General features: G+C 44.1%; 2 protein-coding genes across 4 annotated transcripts; one reads left to right on the forward strand and one right to left on the reverse strand.

The window, feature by feature from the left end:
* Positions 1-850: 850 nt before the first annotated feature.
* Positions 851-12,945, reverse strand: LOC124049672 (lethal(3)malignant brain tumor-like protein 4). Of its 3 annotated transcripts, XM_046371583.1 has the most exons (19): positions 12,842-12,945; positions 10,805-10,880; positions 9,981-10,066; positions 9,227-9,331; positions 8,996-9,131; positions 8,821-8,912; positions 8,555-8,697; positions 8,095-8,171; positions 7,931-8,016; positions 7,587-7,697; positions 7,384-7,498; positions 7,088-7,187; positions 5,630-5,758; positions 5,229-5,306; positions 4,508-4,581; positions 2,876-3,045; positions 2,689-2,751; positions 2,314-2,601; positions 851-2,231 (listed from the first exon to the last, which is right to left on the reverse strand). In XM_046371583.1, exons 2-18 carry the CDS (start codon positions 10,830-10,832, stop codon positions 2,323-2,325), a joined length of 1,872 nt encoding a protein of 623 aa, XP_046227539.1. In that variant the 5' UTR covers positions 10,833-10,880; positions 12,842-12,945; the 3' UTR covers positions 851-2,231; positions 2,314-2,322. The 3 variants fall into 3 exon arrangements, with proteins under 3 accessions (XP_046227539.1, XP_046227540.1, XP_046227538.1); XM_046371584.1 differs by having other exon boundaries at positions 851-2,601; positions 2,876-3,039; XM_046371582.1 differs by having other exon boundaries at positions 851-2,601.
* Positions 12,946-16,406: 3,461 nt separating this feature from the next.
* On the forward strand, positions 16,407-23,271 carry arhgap28 (Rho GTPase activating protein 28). The gene is made up of 14 exons (XM_046371528.1): positions 16,407-16,826; positions 16,899-17,119; positions 17,288-17,405; positions 18,629-18,879; positions 20,210-20,372; positions 20,601-20,692; positions 20,813-20,887; positions 21,206-21,359; positions 21,599-21,681; positions 21,983-22,198; positions 22,281-22,406; positions 22,525-22,652; positions 22,760-22,797; positions 22,889-23,271. Exons 1-14 carry the CDS (start codon positions 16,637-16,639, stop codon positions 22,969-22,971), a joined length of 1,938 nt encoding a protein of 645 aa, XP_046227484.1. The 5' UTR covers positions 16,407-16,636; the 3' UTR covers positions 22,972-23,271.
* Positions 23,272-23,386: the final 115 nt, after the last annotated feature.

A 23,386-nucleotide genomic window follows, 5' to 3' on the forward strand; every position in this document is an offset into this window, starting at 1 on the left:
TTGTCGTTTGTCTAAATGTGTCTGTCTCACTGACCAGACTATTTCAGACTGTCTGGCTCCCAATACCTGTCTGTCTGCCTACCTGTCTGTATTCACATTCAAACTGAATGTCCATGAAAGCTGACTGAACAGTTCCTTCTGCTTTTGGGTGAAGATGAACAGCAGGCGGAGCCATTTCTCCAGTCAGTGTCATTAAACCACCAGAGAAGAAGAGGATGCTGCAACGAGACGACTTTGTCATTAAAGGAACTCCAGTCAAAAGTCAGACGATGGAGAACATAACAGATATTGTGATTAAAACAGATATTTCTGTTAGTTTCTTGTATTTATGTGAGGAAGGTTAGAGCTTCCTCATCGCTCCATGCATCTTCAGCCTGTCTCTCTCTCTAAGTCTCCAAATGTCCACCTGACTGTGTCTGTCACTTGCACTGATTCAGACTCTCAGGTCTGTCCTCTGATCCTGGATCTGCTCCTCCCTCCGAGTCTGAGTAGGGGCTGATGCTGATTCTGGGATGTCGGTGTTGCTAGGAGATGCAGGCAGAGCAGCTCTGCAGCATCTGACTAATTCGTCTCTGAGGAAATTTGTCCCTGCTGAGACTCCATGTGTGCTGCATCAGATGTGTACTCATATCCATCACGCTCAGTCGCTCATCTGCTGTGAATTCTGGCTAAATGAGATGGAGGACACACTGTCAAAAACAATGTCTTCTTTACTGAGAACTGAAAGTCTGCTGGGAAAAAACACGATATTTAGACTGATCAGCTGACTATAATCTGTGTGTCTCATTATTTCCAGGTGATATGCCTGTCTTAAGAGAGACAACAAACAAATGAAAGAGCAGAATTCAGATCAGATCAGAAATTTTATTAATCTCATCAAACACTGACAGCAAAAAAAACAAAAATAAAGAAAAAAACATTAGCAGATTGTTGGAAACATTAAAACAAGCTGGACCTGAGGGAGCAGAGTGCATCCTGTGACATCACAGTAGTGACATCACTGGGGGAGGAGTCAGAGTGAGGTCAGACTGCACAGAAATGCAAATATATACATACATTTATATAAACTATCAAATAGAAATCTATAGAGAGACAGTAGATAACAATAGATACTCTTCTTAACACTATAGAGAATCAAATTATAAATATAAACTCTGCAATTAAAGAAAGGAGAATTATTTAAGATCATTTTAAAGCTATTGTTGACAACTTTTTTTTCCCCCTGTAAAAATAGAACAATCACAACAGAGGAGGAGATTCGGGAAGTGACGAACCTTCACCAAAAAGAACAAAGTTAGATCCTGAGGCAGAAATGACATCATTACAGTGGAGACGGAGCCACAGTGTGACATCATCAGCTGTTTCCCGTTTCAGTCCTGGGTGGTGTTTATTCATGAGCCCTTACATTCATTACAAGACCAGAACAGAGCAGAGCATCTTCTTGTCATTGTGGATCCATGGACAGTTAGCAGAATTTAATTCTAAAAGGAATTTTGGTCAGTTTGAAACTTTCATTTTTATTCTGAAACTTTATCACAGAATAATTCTGAATAATTAGTTTTTACTGACAGTTACGACTACATTATAATCACCTTTTCAGTCATTCATGAGAATTCAAAGTGTAAACACCTGTTAATAACCAAGGAGCGGAGACTCCCGTGTTTTTGTGGGTCTGTGATTGATTTCAAAAACACTTGAAAAAACAGGGTCCAGGTTGAAAAATACCAAAGTTATTCTTGAACGTCTCAGCCAATCGGCTGGCACCAGCCATGTTATTATTCAAAAGATTTTAGAAAAACTTTGTGGAAAATTCAGTTAAACTTTATCAAGACCATAAGATGTTGTGTTTTTGTTTTTGGATCACAGGAAAATTTCCCATTTCAGGTGATCCTGGCTCTCACCTGGACCACCTGGTCAGTCTCAATGCATCATCACAGCAAGTGTGTCCTTCAGGACTCAACCTTCCAGAATCCTTCGCACACTGGTCCTGTGTGTGTCAGACAGAAGACTGGTTGAAAAGTGATTTAGGACTGTTTTGGTGAATGTCGAAGATTTTTAATCATCATCCACCTCATAAGACCCCTGGTGGTACACCAAGTGGTTGGGCAAGGTGAATTCGCCACCTGATCTGAGTAGATGCCTTTTGAATGGTGTGCAGACTTTGCCTTCTCTCTTCTTGTTTCCTTTGCTGTGATAAATATCCAACATCCTGTCACATGACTGACACCAAGCTGCTGAAAAAAAAACACCTGAGAATCTGACTGATAATTGGATGGAATATGGCTTGTTGGCATTGAGGCGTCACTGATTGACTTGTAGGTGTCAAGTGTTGGTATCCTCTGTATGTGATTGACTCCTGTCCTCGGCATATGACTGCTTCTTATCCTGTATGTCAGATTGATTACCATCCGGAGCAGGTGATTGGCTCCTGTCCTGAGTGTCTGATTGGTTCCTGTCCGGAGCTTGTGATTGGCTCCTGTCCTTGGCATGTTTGAACATCAGGATGGAGTTGTAAATTTTGAGGGCAGGGCCAAGTTTGATTGACATGATCCTCACGATGTCCCGTTGGGTGAGTAGGAGGAAGGCCCGTCCATCAATTTGCTAGACAGACAAAAGCGAGAACCAATTAGATTATGGCAGGTTCGATGTGATGCACTTGAGTCCACAGCAGCTAACTGGTCATCTCACCTCGTCTCTGAACTGCTTGGCCTGTTCCTCACAGCCGGGAAGAGACTCGATGAAATCAGACACCTGCAGAGAGACAGCAAGAGAGACAGCGAGAAAGAGAGAGAGAGAGAGACAGGTGAGTGGGACAGGTCTCTCACTCCTTCTCTTTTACTACCCAGTCCCTCTCTCTCTGACCCATCGTACTGACCTGCTGGACGCTCCACTGTTGAACTGTGTCGGCATGGACTCCAGCGATGCCCGGCAGCAGTTTGCGGTGTTGCTCCCAGCAGAGCGACAGGTCACGGCCAGGCTGCGCCGACATGGCCGACAGGAAGACAGACTGGTGGAGGGCGGCCTGCAGACTGGTCTCTGCTGTTGCTGGAGAGACAGACAGGTCAGAGACAACACCCTCATGGACAAACAGTTGAGTCTACAAATCGATCACCTAATTAATGAAGTCATTGATTAAAAACAAGGAGTCAGTCCAGAGTGGTGTGTTCAAAGTATTCTGTGTACATAATCAATAGGATGAACTATAAGATGTCTGTGTCTTCAATAACAACAGAAAGAACAAGTAAGAACAGTGTTTTAATGTTTATTTTGTTTTTCCGACACTTGACGTAACAACCATCGATCCGTGACGTTTTGACATGCATGAGTAATCCCACCCCAGTGTCATGTCCTGAACGTTCAAGACCAGCACAAACCACATTTAACAAGACAGGAGGAGACCCGTCTTTGGACAGAGAGGTGAGACAGTGTCGTCATGTGATCAATCAGTTGATCGACGATCAGAAAGAGTTTGCTCCTCCTTCACAGGAGAAAACACAGAGCACAACACACTCAGCTGTTACCATGGAAACAGCCACTTCATCGACCTGCTGTTTCCATGGAAACACAGCGAGGATAGAGGGAGGATGCTGAGTGACTCGTTACTCCATTAACCCAAGTACAAATCGCGTGCTCTGCTCCTGAACACATCATGTGAGAGTTTCACAGGGAGGATTTAAGACTTGTTCCACCATCTTTGTTTTCTGGTGTCAGTCAGGGTCCACCTCCAATCCAGTCATGGACTGACAAAAACACCAGAAGAACATCTGACATCAAACAGTTTAATTACAGTAATGACAGTTTACTTAGCATTAGCTAACAGCAATCTGTGGAAACTGGGCCTCTCAAGGGGTGATTGGCTCACACCTTAAACCTGAGGACAACTGACAGCGACACAGTACAACTCTGTCCATGCTGTTTTTGCAGGAGTGGATCTTAAAAGTATCTGCTTCTATGAAGGAAATGCTTCATATTGGCTACAAATTGTCACACACTATGGAACTCCAACCATCATGCTTGACTGGGTGGAAGAAGAAGAAGAAGAAGCTTGGATCAGTCCCAGTCCAATGGCAACACCGACCAGAGACACAGCAGATCCAGAAACACCGAACCAGACTTTTATTTGGATGAGCCAACCGCAGATGGGGTTGCAGAGTACATCCTGCTGCCCAACCTAAGTGTTCATGAAGTACAACACTGGTCAAGTATTAACACCCAGGAGAGACTGGGTGGTGACTATGAGAAGCAACTGCTTTGGAAAGTCAACTAAAAAGATTTGAACCTCTGTGGCTGATGGACTGGAGTGGTAGTCTCTGTTGTTCTAGTACCACATACTGGGGATGAATGTATTGGTGAGGGTGACTCAGTAATGTAATAACACCACATCAAATTAAGTTGTAAACATCCTCTATCACTGCTGACTGATGTGATGCTTGCAGGGATACGTGTCTAAAGTCAGCTCCTGAAAACCAGGAGTGAAACCTCTTCAGGTGTTGGTGGTCTACTGCACCTGGACTGAGGGCTCTGACGTGAAACTCCTCCTCTTCCCGTTTGACACGCAGGAATTTGGTTGGCTGGGACAGTCTGGAGGTGAAGTCAGAAGACAGGAGGAAGAGAGATTATTATTAAATAACCTGAACGTCAAACCTCTTGTTGTTTTTACCTGCACGTTCCTGACTTTTTTCACCTCAGCAATGTTTGATGTGTTAATGCTTTTAATCGGAAATCACGTTACATTCTGCAGTGTGACCCAATCAGATTCATGGACTCTGAGGTACATTCCCACATTTCTGTCCACATTTTTGGAGACTTGAGGGAATTACCCACAGTTCATAGCAAGTAAACTGATTATTTGACCTCTTGTTCACTTTCTAAGCCGACGTTCAGCTCTGGATGGGTGGAACCTGAAGAACGTAAAAACAAATGACTGCGTGTGTCAGTTCACAACTTTATTTAAACATTCAACAACATGTCTGCTTTTAGTTCGGTCACAGTGTGTGTGTCTGTTATATAATCCAGCTTTATATAAGCTCCACAGATAACCTACTCACAACACACACACCCACACACACTTAACACAATCCTGTTGTCTATTCTGAGGACTCATGACTCATGAGGTCACTGTGAAAAAGATCATGACAGCCGTGAGTTTTAACCTTCAACGAGCCAATCAAAGCAGTGCTTCTTCAGCTGCAGTCTCACCTGTTCGTCTAGGTGCCTGTCTGTCTCACCTGTCTGTCAGTCTTCTCTTCCCCAGCGGAAGCATCAGAGTCTTGTCTGTAGGCTCTGTCTTCACCTGGACACTTGTTCTGTTCAACACAGACAGACAGTTACATTCACAGATAAAAACAAACACAGAGACAGTTACAGAGACACACAGGTGACGAGACAAGGATTTAAATAAATAAATAAACTTTATCCGTCATAATATGTGTGAAGCAGAGCGCCCTCTGCTGCCTGCTGCTGGTATTAGTAAAATACATACATATTGTTATATATGAATAATTCATCCAATATTATATTTGATTTTTCATATTTTTAATTTATGTCATTGTTGTTCTAGGTGAATAAACTGAAACCTCTAAAATGCAAGCATAAAACAGCAGAAAACAGTTAAGGTGACAGTGATTACCTGTCTGACTGGTTGCTATGGTGATATATGGTGACAGGTACGAGGGTGATAACTCTCTCTCCTCCAAACCTATCAGGAAGCACCACCTCTTTACGCATATTAATGTCTGAGTACGGACAGCCGAAGGCACTGAGCAAGACACAGAAACGTGATTCAGCGAAGTAAAACATAACTCAGCAAAGAGAATCATGACTCAGCTAAAAGAGACAAGATTCAGTAGACAGATGCACAAAACAGCAAACAGAAACATGACTCACTAAAGTGAATCATTACTTGACAAAAAGGGGCAGGACTCCACAAAGAGAGATATGACTGAGCAAAGGGAAACATGATTCAGCAGACAAAAACACAACTTAGCAAAATGAGACTAACTAATAACTTAATAAAAAAGCACATGAGCAAACAGAAACATCTCTGACTGACTGGCGCTTCAGTAGTCTGGCCTTAAGCAACCACACTCTGGATACTGGACTTTGTCATAAACAGAACGCAGACAGTTTGACTTGGCTGTCAGACTCCCAGCGCTTGGTGTTCAGCCCCCTCATGTCCACAAGGTGCACCATGACTGCAGTCACTTCTTGGTTTCATTCAGACTGCTTTGTGGCACAACACTGAACCATGAGCAGAATCCAAAGGGAAAAGGGATCGATGTGAGGAGGATGAGCAAGATTCCTGCAGAGCACCAACACCAGAGCAAAGCTGGGAAACAAGGGACGGTGGTCTTTTTTTCATATTCATTAAGAGGTCCAAGACAGCTGCTGCACAGCCAGGTGAACAGATTTCACCTCGGGCTTCAAAATGCTGGGGCCAACACTGAATCACAGACATAGAGGGAACCAGATCATGGTGATGATCATTGAACATGATGAGAGCTCATATCTTGAGAAATCGACAGTCTTGCACAGCAGTACACCAGTAACGACCCGCTGTTCAACATCAATAACAACAAAAAACTGAAAGATGATTTTAGAGTAACGGAGGTAAAGCCCCCCCCCCACCCGGTTTGTACGAGAGAGCTGAGATGGAGGTGAACAATTTTAGGCTCCTGGGACAGGACATCAAATGACTTCAACATCAAAGTGCACCTGTCAGGGTCATCTCCTCCCTGGTACAGGAGTGCTGGTTAACTTGTGGTGCATGTAGAAAACCCTTGCATGGGCTGGGACAGGAAGGCTCTGCAGCAGCTGATTCAAACCAAGCAGAACCTCACAGGCACCCAAAGGACACTAAAACATAACAGTAGCCACAGCCCGTTCGCCATGCTGCCATCTGACAAAAGATACACAAGTCTTGAGGATGGTTGTCTGCTGTATCAGCTGATCAGCTACTGAACTCATCCTCCACTCCATGTGTACAATGACACGGAAGTTTACGGTGACTACTGTTTGTATATTAAGCATGTAGGTGTCACAGCTGACATTTCATTCTTCAACCCTGTCAACATGATTCAGCATTCACCTGTGGTGTCCAGTGTATTTGGCTCCTTTAATGTGTCCGACTCCTCTGCAGCCTGGAGTGGGACACACACCCTGAGAGGGGGAGGAGAGGGGGGAGGAACCTGTCTCACACACACAGGGAATACACTGTTAAAATAATGAGCAATACTACTGACCCGTCTCTCTCTCTGGCCTTTCTGATCTGTTTGTGCTTAACTTGTCTGTCTAATCGATCTGTCTCTGTATGAGCGCTCTCTGACCTGACTGTCAGACCAGTCAGACCTGTCTGTCTTTCTCTGACCTGTCTGTCTGTCTGACCTGGGGGTGGTTCCAGTGGGTGTCCTGTGCGTTGACACCAGCCGACAGGATGAAGATCACAGAGGTCACTGTCACACCACACATCAAACTGCTGTGACCAGCCGTCATAATGAATCTGCAAGTATACACACCTGGTTAGATTATCACTTACTTCATGATATCATACAGGTACAAAGACAGGTAGCTAGACAGGTACACAGCACCTTCACCCTGTAGTCTTCTGTATCTGTTACAGTGGCAACGCGGATTAACATGGGATTCCTCCTGTCGACCGCCTCCAGTTTTTGGTTCACCTGGAAACCATGTGCAGCTCTCTGATTGGACAGACAGAGGTAAAAGACACCTGTCAATCAGCAACTGGACCTGAGAACTAACAGGCACTGTTTCAAGTTGAGTGAAAACTCCTCTACATAATCCTGTCCTTCTCTTCCCCCTCCTTTCTTTCTCCTTCACTGCTACGTTTTCTTCTTCACCTCCTCTCCTTCTCTAGCACCTCGCTTTCTTCTCCACCCCACTTGTTTCCTTCTATACCTCCTTGTGTTCTCACCAGTGTGAAGGCTGAAGTGGGAGCAGCGATGGAACCAACTTCCTGCAGGTATTCCTCCCACAGGAAGTTCTCTGGGTTGGGATGACCTTAAAAACAAAAGTACTGATTAACAAAAAGTACTCAGAGTACTACAGAATAAGTACTGAGTGTATATGATTAAGTACCCTGTGGAGCAGTCAGAGGTCGCCCCTGTTGTTCACACCAGCCCACAGGATGGATGTACGGACTGCTGCTGTCACACCTGATCGATCAATACCACCGTCAATGCATCAGTATATTAAACCCAGAAATCAATATCTATTGATCATGTGCAGAACTTTCAGTCTGATTCAAAAGCACTGAAACACCATGAAAATGTCTGCTGGCAAACACTGTAATTACACTATTTACTGCAAAGAAACTACTACTACTACTACTACTACTAGTGATAGTACTACTGCTGCTGGAATTGATACTGTTACCAGTACTGAAAAAACTACTATTAATACAGCTGCTGATACTACTGCTACTACTACTGCTGCTGACAGTAGTACTACTACAATGACTATTAATATATACTGCTGTTTGTGTCTATTGCTTAGCTGTCTATTTCTTGGCTGTCTTTCTGTCACCTGTCTCTCTCACCAGTAGTCATATGTATCATCCCAGTTGTCAAAGTGAACCAGGAAGTGGTCATCAATGACATCGGTGACCGAGGCAACACAGACGAGTCCAGGATTCTTCCTGTCAACTGCCTCCAATTTCATCCCCACCTTGAATGCACAGTTCTGACACACAGACAGGCAGAGAGAAAGACTATATACTGACTGCAGTGCGACATGTCAACAGACAGACAGGTATATTGCTGACTGCAGTATTAAAGGTCAATAGACAGACAGGTATATACTGACTGCAGTGCGACTGGTGAAAAGGGTCGGAGGAGCAGCATGAGAACTGGTGGACTGAAGGTAGAGCGGCCAATCAAAATCTGTCTCACTGTGACCTGTGAATAGAAAAAACAGATGGGTTGTGATGCCACCTTTGTCAAGTGCTTACCTGTCAAGGGGCGGGCCCTTCTGTACTTACCTTTGGGTGGGTAGAGCTTGTGGTTGTTGTCTTTACACCATCCTGCTGGTCTGATGTCTGGTGAGTCAGCATTTACCCAGAAGTCATAGCACTCTGAGTACCCATCAATATGGAGACGGAGCCGATAACCAATCACCTAACAGAGAGAGAGTGAGACAGGAGAGTCAACTGACCAACCTCATCCAGGGGTGTGTGTGTGTGTGTGTGTGTGTGTGTGTGTGTGTGTGTTACCTCAGCAACAGTCAGCACACAGAACATGGAGGGGTGCAGTGGGTCAATGCCTTCCAGCTTCATCCCCACTTTAAAGCCAGTTCTCCTAGTGGGAAAAGACTGGGACTGACAGACAGACAGGTCAGAGAACAGAGATAGAGCACCTGTCAGGGTCGTCACACATGTGACAACACACACTGAACTGTACTACAAGGTGTGTTTTGTATAAACCTGTTGTAGAATGACAAATAAATTTGTTCTACAAATCAACCAATAAGTGAAGCATGTAAACTGCAAGCTGTTTAGATAAAACCAGACTGGATGTGTTTTACTGCTTTTAATACTATTTGTCAGAATCAGAATCAGAATCAGAAAAGACTTTATTGCCATGTAAGTGAAGAGGTTTCACATTACTAGGAATTTGTCTTGGTGATTGGTATACATGCATACATAGAACATAACAGTAACATATAATTGAAGAATAAAATAAAATAAAAAATAAAAATAAAAATAAAGTAAAATAGAGTAAGGTAACACAAAATAAAATAAGTGAAATAAATATTTTTCTGGATATTTTTTTGTTTGAACCTCACTGTTAATTGCTTCAGCCAATCAGGTGAAACGACTGCTTAAATAATCCTGTGAAGAACCAACGAGAGGTCAGAACCTACAGAAAGTCCCAGTCTGCTCTGTCCAGTTCTCCCAGTATGATCACAGTACGACTTGCACTCAGGAGGAGAGTGTGTGTGTGTGTGTGTGTGTGTGTGTGTCATACCTGTGTAAAAAGTGACAGAGGGGCACCTTCAGCTTTCTGTTCATTCAAGTACTGCTGCCAGGACCAGGAACGTTTCTTCACACTTACTGAAAAAAGACGTAGCACAGGGTGAGCTGGTAAACTACTGCAGCTAACTGCTAACATGTAGCTTGTATCAAGTGTTGTGTTCATCAGACACCCGTTTTGATGGCTTTGTGTAGGTCAGGGAATCCTGGTCTCTGATTGGCTGTTAACTAGCTAGAATCTCCTCCAGGACCTCTGAGCCCCCATCAGCTACCCTGAAACATTAAGTACTTCTAGAAGTTCCTCTAGGACCACCATCTGTTCTTCTTTGACCACTGAAGATTTGAACACCATTGGGTTCTTTACTGAGGAGACTTTACTGTCTCCATTAACTGCTTATGAAATCACACGATTCACTGCATGCTCAACACATGTACTACTGTTCAACATACTCTGAATTAACAGCTGTATGTGTCTCTCAGAAAGTACTGCCTCCATACTCGTTGGAGACGTGTAACCACGGTAACCCATGCCAACAATCAAGTAACACCAGAGCTGCTTGGGTGTGGGATATTAATGTTTCGTAGTGTCCAGTGCTGTCATACAGTAATACCTGAATTTGTACAATAGTTTGCATTTAGTAGACTGGCTTGGTGAACTAAATCACGTTAGTGTAGAAGGATGCACTCAAGGCTCTTCTCTAGGACCCTTGGAGGACAACTAGAAGCTACTTGGTGAGCAGGGTACTTGATGGTTCCCCAGAGGTCTTCGAGAATGTTCCATGGGTCCTGGAAAAGCGTTCAAGGCCTTGTGTTTGTTACCTTGACTGCTGCTGACTTTGTTCTTCATCTTATGTTCTTCTTTGGTTCTTTTCTGATCAGGTGGATCTACGGCAGCCTGGAGGAATCACACACATTGATAACATTGTATCAGTATTGATTATTAGTATTAGTATGTGGAACAGTAAGGTGCCCTTTACTAAATGTGTCGATGCCACACAGCTGACAGGATTATCACAGTATTTACTAATTGATTTTCCACTACACAGCCTCAGCCATACACCGCCAACCAATGGCCAGTTGTTGTAAGTGAAACACAAAGTTCTTCAAACTAAGATGACCAACAGCAGGTCAGAGACTGAGCAGTTCAGGGGTTTCAGGAGACCTTGACAGGTGAAAACAGGACACATGAAGAAACAACTGAGGACTGACAAACTGTGACATTTTCCAAGTATTTATTTCTTGTTGGGAGGAAATTATGATTAATCACATGTCGACTGGCTGTATTACAACTACTGCTCATACAATCACTGCAACATTAATGCTCTTGAAAATACTTCAATGGCATTAACTTTCTAATGTTATTAGAATGTAACAAAACAATTTTTGTTCAGATTACTTTCATAATGCGAGCAACAGTGAACATCTCTAAGTTTATTTTCGTGCTCCATCAGTTTTCATGGAGTTCGGACTTTGTGACTGAGACTGAATCATGTGCAACATTTTTCTGTTGGTTCTGTAGAAAATGTTGAGCAGTATTAAGATACGTTAAATTTTGTGATCACATCCAGTTGTTTTATGTCTTCACATTATGTGCAATTCAGTCTGTTGGATTGGGAATTGTTAACTTTAAAATTCAAAGTCATGTTAAAAAAAGGTGTAACTAAAATACAGATTTCATAATTCATCTATGAAAGGTTAATAACACAGTGTGAAGCCATGAAGACATGAAGATAGCGTGTCCTTCAGGATGTGGACACTGTCTGACTGCAGTGATCCTGTCAGCTTTGTGCTTCTTTCACCACAGTTTTATAGACACACACACACACACACACACACACACACACACACAGACAGACTGTCTGTCTGACTGAAAACTGTCTCAGTATCCACAGGAAAACATCACATGTAAGTCACATGTTATCAGCAGCATGACTATAAACACATTAATACCCACCAGACTAACTCATCCTCATCTTCATCATGACAGGAAACAGTACAGACTCTCACATACTGATAGGAAGTCCACACATGTCCCTTCAAATTAAATGTCAGTCTATAGAGTCAGTTTGGTTTAGATGACTGAAATTCTTGACATGTTCAGATTTCTTGAGCATCAGGCCACAGTTTGTCATGTATGATCTATTGACAAACTGGTCTCAGACTGTCCACCTAAACTCAGGAATGATTCAGACTGAGACTCGCGTTTTTTGTTGCCGTCAAGATACATAACACTCACACCTGCACTGCAGTAAAAGAGTATTATCGTCTAAATACAAATGAAGACACATTGTGGAGTGGTGCTGCAGAGCCACATCAGAGCTACACAAGTGGAAGTAAAGTGCTAACACAGAGAGGAAAAGAAGAAGAAGAGCACCACCTGGGAAACAAAGTCAGCTTCGCAAATGATGAAAACGCAAATTTGTTCGAGGAGAGTTCAGGGAGAAACTCTGTACCAATAAGCACAACGTTCATATGTTCATCACTTTAACGTTGGCAACGTTTGGGTTCTAATGACTTTAAACACTTCACGTAATGTGTTTGTTTATTAGATTTTCTGGTCATGATTTGAACAGTAACTGAAGCTCACAGGTAAAAGTAGTGCAGTAAACTACAGCTACTAAAACATTAATCCAAACTATTATTCTGAAGGTCTGACCGGAAGTATAGGAGCTGACAGCTTCAATAAGGAAACAACAAAACGTACAGAAACCCGGCGGTGATCCGCGGCCTCCCCGCCGGACTCCGAGCTTTTCTGAGCGGCTTCAGCCGCATCACGGAGCCGCTGAGAGAGACCGGGGAGTGGAGGGAGAGAACCAATCAGCCGGTACCGGTACCGAGCCTTTAAACAGCACTTACCGTGTCGGACAACCCGCCTCACTCCGCTGACAGCGACACAACACGGAAATAATGAAGCTCCGTACTCACTGCGCATGCTCCCAAAGGAGGGGGGGGGGGGAGAGAGAGAGAGAGAGAGAGAGAGAGAGAGAGAGAGAGAGAGAGACATGAAGACATGGAGACATGTACTAAATGTCTCGAAGAAACGCGAATGTCGCAGTGATGTGAATTAAACGGACTTGGCGGACTTGGGGGCAGCCGTGGGTGGCCTAGAGGTTGGAGAAGCGGAAACATTTGGGTGTGGTGGAGCGATTAAGCGGCTGATGTGCCCTTGAGCAAGGCACTTAACCCCCCACTGCATGTAATTTGCCAGGTGTTGCATGTGTGTTCAACTGAGGATGGGTCTGTATGTATGTATGTAAAAATATATGTACTGTCAATAAAACTGATTCTTCTTCTTCTTCTTCTAAATAAAGTTTGGGAAAGTCCACACGTGGAGACACGTGTGGACCGTGTATGACAATTCAATTCAAAAAACACTTTATTCGTCCCCAGGGGTCAATTTAAAGGCACACAGAGTAGTTAAAGTAATCAAGAAACCAAAAACAGCTGTGCAACAAAGCAAAGAAAATATAAGTAATATACATACTTAATAAAACAAGTCATAATATAAATCAGTGAAAATGTAAACAGACATCCCATCTGTCCATAATAAATGTCCTGTATGTGTCCTGTACATCAGATTACTGGAGCCGTGACAATACAGTTTTGAGGTACTCTACTTGAATATTTGCTTAAGCCTTGTACTGCACAAGAGCAAGCGCTAAATACTGCACTTTATACTCATGAAGCATTCGATTTGTACTCGTAAGTTGTAACTCCAGACTCAGAGTGACATCACATCCGTTAAAAACAGAGTTGGATGCGTTCTGTTTGCCACAACACAAGTCAGCTTGTTTGTAACCTCATTCAGCCATCATTACTGTAGCAACATTGACCTGTTACGAGCAGCACCAGCTGATAAACAACACATTATGCAGCATTTTACATCTAACACGACCACAGTTGTGAGTCCACAGGCAGCAGTGAGACAGTGTTGTGTTTATGAATTACTAAACTGGACACAGAAAGACAACACTATTAAAAAATATGCAAAACCACAGCTTTTATTTACAGTCGACGCTCTGGGCAGCCATCTTGGTTTGTGAACTTGGTGTCCTTTCAGGCTGGAAGTCGAAAAACAACTCAGAAAATGACTTATGGGGCAGCCGTGGCCTAGAGGTTGGAGAAGCGGCTTGTGATCGGAGGGTCACCGGTTTGATTCCCCCACCGGACGGGCAGGAAAAATTTGGGTGCGGTGGAGTGATTAATGCGATAAAATGCCCCCCCCCCCCTTCATTAGCCGGTTGATGTGCCCTTGAGCAAGGCACTTAACCCCCCAATATTCTGCCCACTGGCTCCTGTGTGTGTTTCACTGCATGTAATTTGTCGGGTGTTGCATGTGTGTGTTCAACTAAGGATGGGATAAATGCAGTAGTAAAATTCAGTATGTGTGTATGCAAAAATATATATATACTGCCAATAAAAGTTGATTCTTCTTCTTCTTCTTCTAAAAATCGAATGCAGCCTCTTCTGACATCTTCAATTACTTTTAGGATGGGGAGGATGTGATAGACTTTAAAAATAAAACTACTGTTAAATATTAAAGCTGTGTTCTCCAACAGTTTGGTCTTACAGAGAGCAGCTTGTGAAGGTCAGCTCCTCTAAACTTTCATCTCAGTAAATGTTCACATGTGCTTCACTACTTCACTACTCCTCCTTTTCCTTTAAGATCATTTGAAGTTATTTGGAGCTGGAGTACTTGGTCACTTGGTCATGGCATGTTTGGCCAGCTCTCCAGACCCGTTGGGTCTCTCATCCCAGCCTCTACCCCTTTGTGCCATGCTAACAGGTGATAGATAACTCTTACTGAGGGATCAACAGCTGTTGGAGGATTTCACCAACACTCCCAGTCTGAGTTGGAGTCCAGCTGCTGGTCTAAACTGGGAGCTCCCTCCCACCTCCCCCAAGTCTGTAGCTCCTCCCACCTCCTCCTTCCACCTCCTCCGTGTCTCCACATAGATGACAGCAGCCACACTGATCGGAGGTGAGTTTGTTTCTTCTCTTTCTGTATTTATTGATTGCTGATACCCATTGATAAGCTATAGACAGGACTGATCGATGATTGAGTGCACTGATGACAGTCAGGGAGAGTCAGCATCTGAGTCTGGTTCCAGATCTGACAAACAGTTAATCATTCATCAAAATAGTTGCTGATTAATTTTCTGTCCGTTGACTGTTTTATTAATTAACAAATCAGCTGTAGAGCCGATCTGCCCAGATACAGTACAAATGAAACCTAACTGGTACAGAATCTGGTCTGAGTCGCTGAACTGATCTGGATTCACCAGGCCTTTAGACATGTGACTCTGACACAAGATAATGATTTTAACTTCCAACAATACAAACAAATTCAAATTCAATTCAATTCAAAAAACACTTTATTTGTCCCCAGGGGGCAAATGAAAGAACCAAATGAAAAGTATTGTCTGCCTGACGTGAAGATCCGAAAGGATTAGCTTCTCTTCCTCCTCGCTGAAGTGAAGCACAAAATCATACTCGCAGCTCAAATCATTCCCAGCAGCTGTTGTTAACTAAAGTGTTTCACAGAGCATCTAGAAGTCAGCCTCATGAACCTGCTGGATGGATGAGAAACCAGTTTGATGGAGGATTTAGCTTGCTGGTCTACACTCAACACACAATCTCAGGGCTGGGGGTGCTAAACCTTGGGCTGAACTCTGTGCTTCTGAACTGATCTGCACTCAGGTTGGACTTCAGAGCAAGAAGAGCAATTCTGCAACAGAAAACCACAGTGGACCTGAAGCAGGTCCAGTCAGGACGTGGCTCATATCCAGTGTTATCTGTATCAGATCGAGTGCTTCTCAGCCCCAGTTTTACTCTCATTGAAATGATATGTAGTGAGTTAATTTAAACTCAAACTTGCAGAAGTTTGTGTGGTTTTCAGAGGAGTCTAAGGTCTCACTCTGCAGGAAGCATAACCAGGTCAGATTACTGTCTCAGGACCTGAGTGAAAGTGGCACTCTGATTGGACAACACATCCATTTCCTCCTAATGGACATGCAGAAGCAGCTAGCCTTAGCCTGTGCATCCCACTCTGTCTTCCCCTGGGAACCAAAACCATTAGACCAGCACACACATACTGATCAATACACTGGAAGAGGCTGACTTCCTTTCACACACACACACTAATTATCAATATTTAATCTCAGCTCAGCTACATCCCACCAACTAGCACAAGATACAAATTCAATCTGACAAAAATAATAAACATAAAATTTCATACCTTTAATAAAGATTAAATAAAACTTTTAACTGTATATTACATTTTGAAGTGAGTGACAACTCTGTCTGAGGTTAACTTGATATAAAAACATAACGCCGGATCTGATGTTGTCTTTTTAAACTTCTTTTGGCTTCTAGTTCCCTATCTGTCAACAGAAATGAATGTTTTAAAAAATGTTTTTTTTAATATTCTTTTTTAATTAATTAAACTACAGGAACCTTTCATCTTTAATCAAGTAAAGCCTTGACTGAAAGTTAAAGAAATAGAAATTATTACAAAACAATTGCAATATAAAACTGGGCTAAAGAAAACTAAACTGATCAATGATCTCAAGGAATTGAGGACATGATGGTTAAAATGGTTTCCTCTGTCCGACCATCTGATTGGATAACAGGATCTGTTTCCTCTGCAGGATGTTGTCTCCATCCACCACTTGTCTCCCCACCTCCTCCTCCCCTCCTCCACCCCCTCGGACGGTGACCTCTGACCATCATTACATTACCATGGAAACCTACTGGAGAGAAGTGCAGAGTATTGAGGAGGAGAAGGAGGGAGACGAAGAAGAAGAAGAAGAAGAAGAAGAAGAGAGGAGGAGCATGGACGGTAAGTCAAACTGATAGCAGAGTGAGACATGGTCTGTCTGTCTGACTTTTACTCATCTTTGTTTACCTGCAGAGGTGGAAGTGGAGGAGGCGTGGCTCATGGAGGCAGGGTTATCCTCTCTGGTAACAGGCTCCTCGTCAGAAGAGGCATCACCGCCACCAGCCGAAGTACTGCTGTCAACACTGACACGGCAACAAGCCGCTACAGTGAGAAAGAGGCTGGACAACTACAATGAGACGCTGAAGACCAGGAACAGGCAGCCAATCAGAGATGTCCGGGACATCTTCACTGAGGTGGGGACCACACACATACATACACACGAAACATTAAATGTTTGAAAATGTTATGAAAAAGTAATATTTTGAGATAAAGCTGTAAAAAGATAATTAAGTCACACTCTTCCAAAACATTCTAAGGATGAAATTAATTTGGTGAAAAGTAAGAAAATGTTCTCATTACAGTTTGTGCCTGACAATGACTCGGCAGACAGAAGTGCTTCTCCTCCCACTCACCGTGCTGAGTCACCACCAAGTCGATACCACACCACCACCAAAACCATTCGCCGAAACACTCACAGAGGTACCCATCTGTCTGCTCACCTGTCTGCCTGCTCATGGACCAACAGATCCACCAAGCACAGGCTTTTAGGTCCTTAAAGAGCTTCAAGCAGTCCTTCAGGTGGTCCTAATTGTCATTTAGGTGTTACTGTCGTTCCTGAGCCTGCTGGTCCTGTGGTGCTTCCCAGAGGCCACAAAGAGTCTTTGGCCAGGGTGAGACAGGTTCCCTGGTCTGAGACGGAGCTTCTGTAGTACCATATCAGGGTGGCAAGGTCGGCAAAGATGCTTTTCTTGTCAGGAAAAAAAGTCCCTGGTGAAAATTTCATGGCCAGAATCATCGTTTAGTGTCCAAGGGAGAACCTCTGAGATATGGACACCCAGAAACTGTAAGCAGACAACATATTCAGCCTCCGTCCTGCTGATGGGCCTGGGAATCTCCGGGCACCCCACAGTTCAAATCCAACTCAGAGGGCTATGATTCAATGAGAAAACTATTATCATGTGGTGTGGCTCTTGTCCAGGTCACTTTTCCCTTTAGCTTTAAGTTCTTGTTGTAATTGATGTAGTTTTCTAGTGTTCTAGTGGTTCTTTAGGTGGTTATAGAGATCCATTTAGTTCTTATCACAATTTAGGTGGCATTAAAGGATTCTTAAGGTCTTTCAGGTGATTACACATCTAGTGGTCCTTCAGAAGGAATGGGTTGGCTTTAAAGGGGTACCAGGGTACCTGAAGTGGTCCTTCAAGTAGATGTAGAAATCCTTGAAGAGATTCTAAATAGGAACCCTATTCAATTCAATTCGATTAAACTTTATTGATCCCCATGGGGGGGAAATTAGTTTGTCCCAGCATTACAAGAAATAAAAGGCAAAAGCAGTATACATGGTCCTTTAAGAGCCTTTAGTGGTCTTTTAGATGTTTGTTTAAACTGAAGTAAATCCAGTGGTCCCATGGAAGGTTGTAGTGATGTTAAAAAGCTTATTAAGGTCGGTTGTTTTCGTGTTCTCTGGTAAGTCCAATGACAGCAAAGAGACTCAGAGATCAGCAGGTGAACACTTTGAAGTGTATAGCAGCTAAAGAGCAGATAATTCCTTCAGGAGGAGGTGGAGACCAAACACAGAGCTAACAGGGAGGGAATACTGGACTGAGGCTCATCAGGTGACACACACAGGACTCATGGATGGTCGAGTTGTAACTGCTGGATGTGGAATCAAAAAGTGTTTGCTGTTTTTGTGTTTGTGTCTCCAGTTCGCCCAACTCTGCCAACGCTTGTTTTTGAGGATCAATTGCCTGAACACCCATCATCCCCAACAAACACACTCTCACCGACAAACACAGAGTTTCCAACACACACTCCTTCTCCGCCTCACACACACTCGAGACGAGCTGACTGGCTGCTGCGGGACTCTCCATACTCAGAGGGCGTGGCTGAGCACAAACGGGGCGGGGCTTGTTGGGACTGTCTGCGTTTCCATGGAGATGGCAGTGGTGACCTGCCGGTGAGTCTGACCTCCGATCTACTGCTGATTTCTCCTGTTAATGTTCTTTGGCTCCTCTTTAGAAGAGAGGCATATTCTAAGTAACTACAGTTCCAACAGTGCTTTGGTGGGAAATAAACAGAAACTGCGTGAGGTGGCTGTGAGCTACAACTTCAGATCACACTGAATCATATCCAGTGTATTTACATTGCAATCAGTTATTGATTAATGATTATTGATTACTCAAGGTGCATTAATCAGATTGTCAGTGGCATAATGTTCTCCACAATCACACCTGACATCAATCTTCACTTGGACTCAACATTTTAATTTTATCGTCACAGGAGCATCTAGTTGACAAAACGTTACTGATTGGAAGATGCTTCTTATAAACAGCAGATAAATCCGCTTCTGAACAGAGATAGTGTTGGCAAGTGGAGGAAACTAATCTGACGGTTCAGTGCCACCATTTGTTCTTGTTTCAATTAACCAAACCTCTGCAGCTCTGACAGATCTGATGCTGCAGCAGAATTTAACTGCTTATCACACCGAGATAACTTCTACAGGAGACAGCAGTCACTTCTCTCTCTGCTCGTCACACTTTAACGACAACCAAACTGCAGTAGTGCCTCACAGGATGCTGATTGGTCCAGACCACCAGTGGCTCTACCTGGCGGGTCATGGGCTTGACTGCGTTCCTGTCAAGCTGAAAGTGGGCAGGGGAGGCAGCGGTTATTATTGTTTGTTGTTGTGTTCAGAGGGCGGCACGGTGGTGCAGTGGTTAGCACTGTCGCCTCATAACAAGAGGGTTCCAGGTTCGAATCCCGGTCTGGACCCTTCTATGTGGAGTTTGCATGTTCTCCAGCTTCCTCCCACAATCCCAAAAACATGCACATTAGGTTAATTGGCTACTCTACATTGCCCCCTAGGTGTGAGTGTGAGAGTGTGTGGTTGTTTGTCTTTGTGTGTCGGCCCTGTGATTGACTGGCGACCAGTCCAGGGTGAACCCCGCCTCTCGCCCGTAGTCAGCTGGGATAGGCTCCAGCTCCCCCGCGACCCTGACGGATAAGCGGTATAGAAAATGGATGGATGGATGTTGTGCCTGTCAATGTTGTACATCACCAGATGGTTCAACACAGCAAAAATCACAGTCTCACTAGGCCAACACATGAATATTAACCAAAGAAAGTTTCACATGTGACCTAATGTCTGGTAAGATGGACTGTCCGACCCTCTGGAGCTTGTTTGTGTCGAATAAAACACTCATCACGAGTCCATCTTGACATTAATGTAATTCTGCATGTCATCTTTCATTTAGTTTCAGTTCAACACTGTGTGTGTTTATGTGTAGTTTTTACCCATCTCACCTTCTGAGGGGCTCACCTGGGCAGACGACCTGTCATCACGTGACATCATCCGTCTTGGCTTCATCTCTCACATCGAGCTCTCCACCTTCTTGCTCACTCTGGGTGTCCAAACCAAATGCACCCGCCCACCGCGTGTCAGGAGCAGGGGTACGTTTAATTTCCTCATCAGTCTGACCTCACACACTCCACTAACACAGGCATCAAACAGAGCAGGGAGCTGATTGGCTGCTGAAGAACTTCCTACTTCACATGTAGTTCAGTGATCTTTTTTTCGATCTTTCTCCAGAAAACTTGCCAGTCCAAGTCTAATGATGAGATAACAGATGCATATGTAATCTGTCTGTCTGTCTGCCTGTCTGTCTGTCTGTCCATCAGACAGTGGTGTGTTCGGGGTTCCTCTGAACTCGCTGTTAGAGAACGACAGAAAGAAGTTTCCTGGGGTCAAAGTTCCTATTGTCTTCCAGAAGGTGAGGGATCTGTCTGTCTGTCTAACCATAGATTCGGAGTTTAATTAACTTTATGTGCTCTGTTTTAGCATTCATCACAGCACAAGTTCCTGTTTGACTGGACTCTGTGTGTGTGTGTAGTTGTTGTGTATTTTAGAGACTGGCCTGCAGACTGAAGGGATACTGAGAGTACCAGGATCAGCTGCTAGACTGAAGGTAAGTGAAGTGTCATGGCTCATACAGTTTGAACACAAACTAACCTCACTGACATGCAGTCGACAAAAAAACAGAAACGCCTCCCTTCACTCTGAGATGCTAACATTGAAGAGCTGCAGGTATTTGAACATATTAACTTATTTGAGCTCGTCCAATCAATGGGCTGCGATCCCTTCAAAAGAAACAATTAGGGGACGCCACCTGCAGCTTGATACATCAAATATCAAAACACATTTTTCTTTTCATGATCAAAATAAATGATGGGATTTTATTAGAAATGACATGAATGAACACCTGTCTTTCTGCCTGTGATTTTAGTACCTGCGTAGAGAGTTAGACAGGTGTTGCGGAGGGTTTGACTGGTCTGCAGTGAGACAGGTGGATGCTGCAGGTCTGCTGAAGCTCTTCATCAGAGAGTTGCCAACACCTCTGCTGACACACACACATCTGTCGACCTACCGCTCTGTGCTGGGTACGTACGCGTACACACACACACGCGACCTTAGACTCACACACACAAACAGGACCTCAGACACAGGTGTGTGTTTTTGAGCTCATCTTCAGCCCAAGATTTTGCCAGATTCAAATAAACATCAATAATTAACAATCAAACAAAACATTTACATCCAATGAAGGCCTGTCTGAGTGTGCTGATTCACAGAGGAGGGAAACTGAATTACGCCTTCTGTGTGTGTGTGTGTGTGTGTGCAGGTATCTCCTCTGTGGTCCATCAGGTTCAAGCTCTGCAACTGCTGTCGCTGTTGCTTCCTGAAGCGAACAGAGAAACACTCAGAGTAAATTCAAACCACCACTCAGCTCCCGCTAATCTCAGTTCACTGTGATTCGCAGTACTCAGGTTACAGTTGCAACTACAGTTTACTGAAAAATAAATGAACAGCTCCTATAGGTGATGCTCAGGTGTACTCCAGGACACTGTGACATCACTGTTGGGTGTGGTTACAGGTACTAGTCCTCTGATCACGCCCACCTTAAGTATCTGATCCTTCTACCCTCATGTTTTTTGTCTCTTCTTCCTTGTATTTCAGCGACTCTCCTTTGACAAATCTAAACTTGATCCTGTTTTCCTGCTTACAGGCCCTGCTGATCTTCCTGCGTAAGGTTGTCTCTCATCAGGACCAGAACAGGATGTCTCTGAGGAATGTTTCTATGGTAATGGCGCCCAACCTGTTCCCCTGCTGTCATCCAGGCAACAAGCGCCCTTTCACCAAGCAACGGGAGGAGATGGAAGAGGCGGTGGGTGGAGCTCACCTGATCCGTCTAATGGTCACGCACCAGGACCTGCTGTGGACTGTGAGCCAGTGGACACACACTTGCACAGCCTCAGTGACATTGCTGTCGTACCTGTGACATCACTTCCTGTTTTCTCTGGTAGGTCCCCAGCTTCCTGCTGTCCCAGGTGAGACACATGAACCAGGCATCCAATCAGAAACAACACGGCCTGACCAAGACAAAAAGAAGACTGCTGGGGAGGAAGAACGACAAGAACGACAGAAACCAGGTGAGACAGAGAGCACACTTGGAGTCAGCACGCCTGGTCCCTGTCCTTAGTGTTCACCTGTTTGTCCCCTGATGTCATCAGTGTGACATCATACCTCTTTGTGTGTGTGTGTGTGCAGATCCCAGAGCTGTGTGACGGGGTCATCAGGGTTCATGCCCCCCTGAACACCAAGGTCTCCATGGCGATACAACTTGATGGACAGACCAGAGCCAAAGATATCACTGCCCGTTTTGAGTGTGACAACAGGTAACACACACACGCATCTGTATCACGTGTATCTTCAATTTCATCAGAGTGCAGCTGTAGAACTGTGACTGATCAATATAATTGATAACCTGTTGTACTTCCGACAGTCATGTTCAGCGTTTGTATGAAGTCGGAGGAAACATCAGTGAGTGACGTCACCATGTAAACATAAACAAACATCATCATATGAATCCCAGTAGATATAAAACCTGTCTGTCTTTCTGCCTGTCTCCCAGCTGAGCGCCGTCTCCATCCGGACTGCCTGTTGTTGGATGTCTACAGGGTGAATCCTCACTGTGATTGGCTGATCAAACCCTGACACGCAGCCTGTCTCACCTCTGGCTGAGTGTCTGTCTCTCATGTCCCACACAGCCTGTCTCACCACCTCTCAGAAGTGTGACAGCTGGTCTCACCACTAACCTGTGGGACAGTTTAACTGACACCTTACAGATGTGCGTCATCATGGTGACAGCAGTGGCATCACATCCTTATTCAAGTTTTAAAACACAAACTGTTTCGTCACAGATGACCCAGCAGGGACCTCGTCTTCCTCTCTGTTAGCTGCTCTACTTCCTCATCAGTTCAAATGCAGTTGATGTAAAAACTTGCTGGTATTAAAAACATGAAGAGCTGCTGTTGGTGTTTTGTCTCCTCCTGCTGGTCAGTGTTTGCATGACAGCTTTTACTACACTGAGAATTAACTGGTTCTGCTAGTTGTGAACCTGCAGACCGAA

This window comes from Scatophagus argus, chromosome 18 (genome assembly GCF_020382885.2).
Source record: "Scatophagus argus isolate fScaArg1 chromosome 18, fScaArg1.pri, whole genome shotgun sequence".
Lineage (NCBI taxonomy): Eukaryota > Metazoa > Chordata > Actinopteri > Scatophagidae > Scatophagus > Scatophagus argus.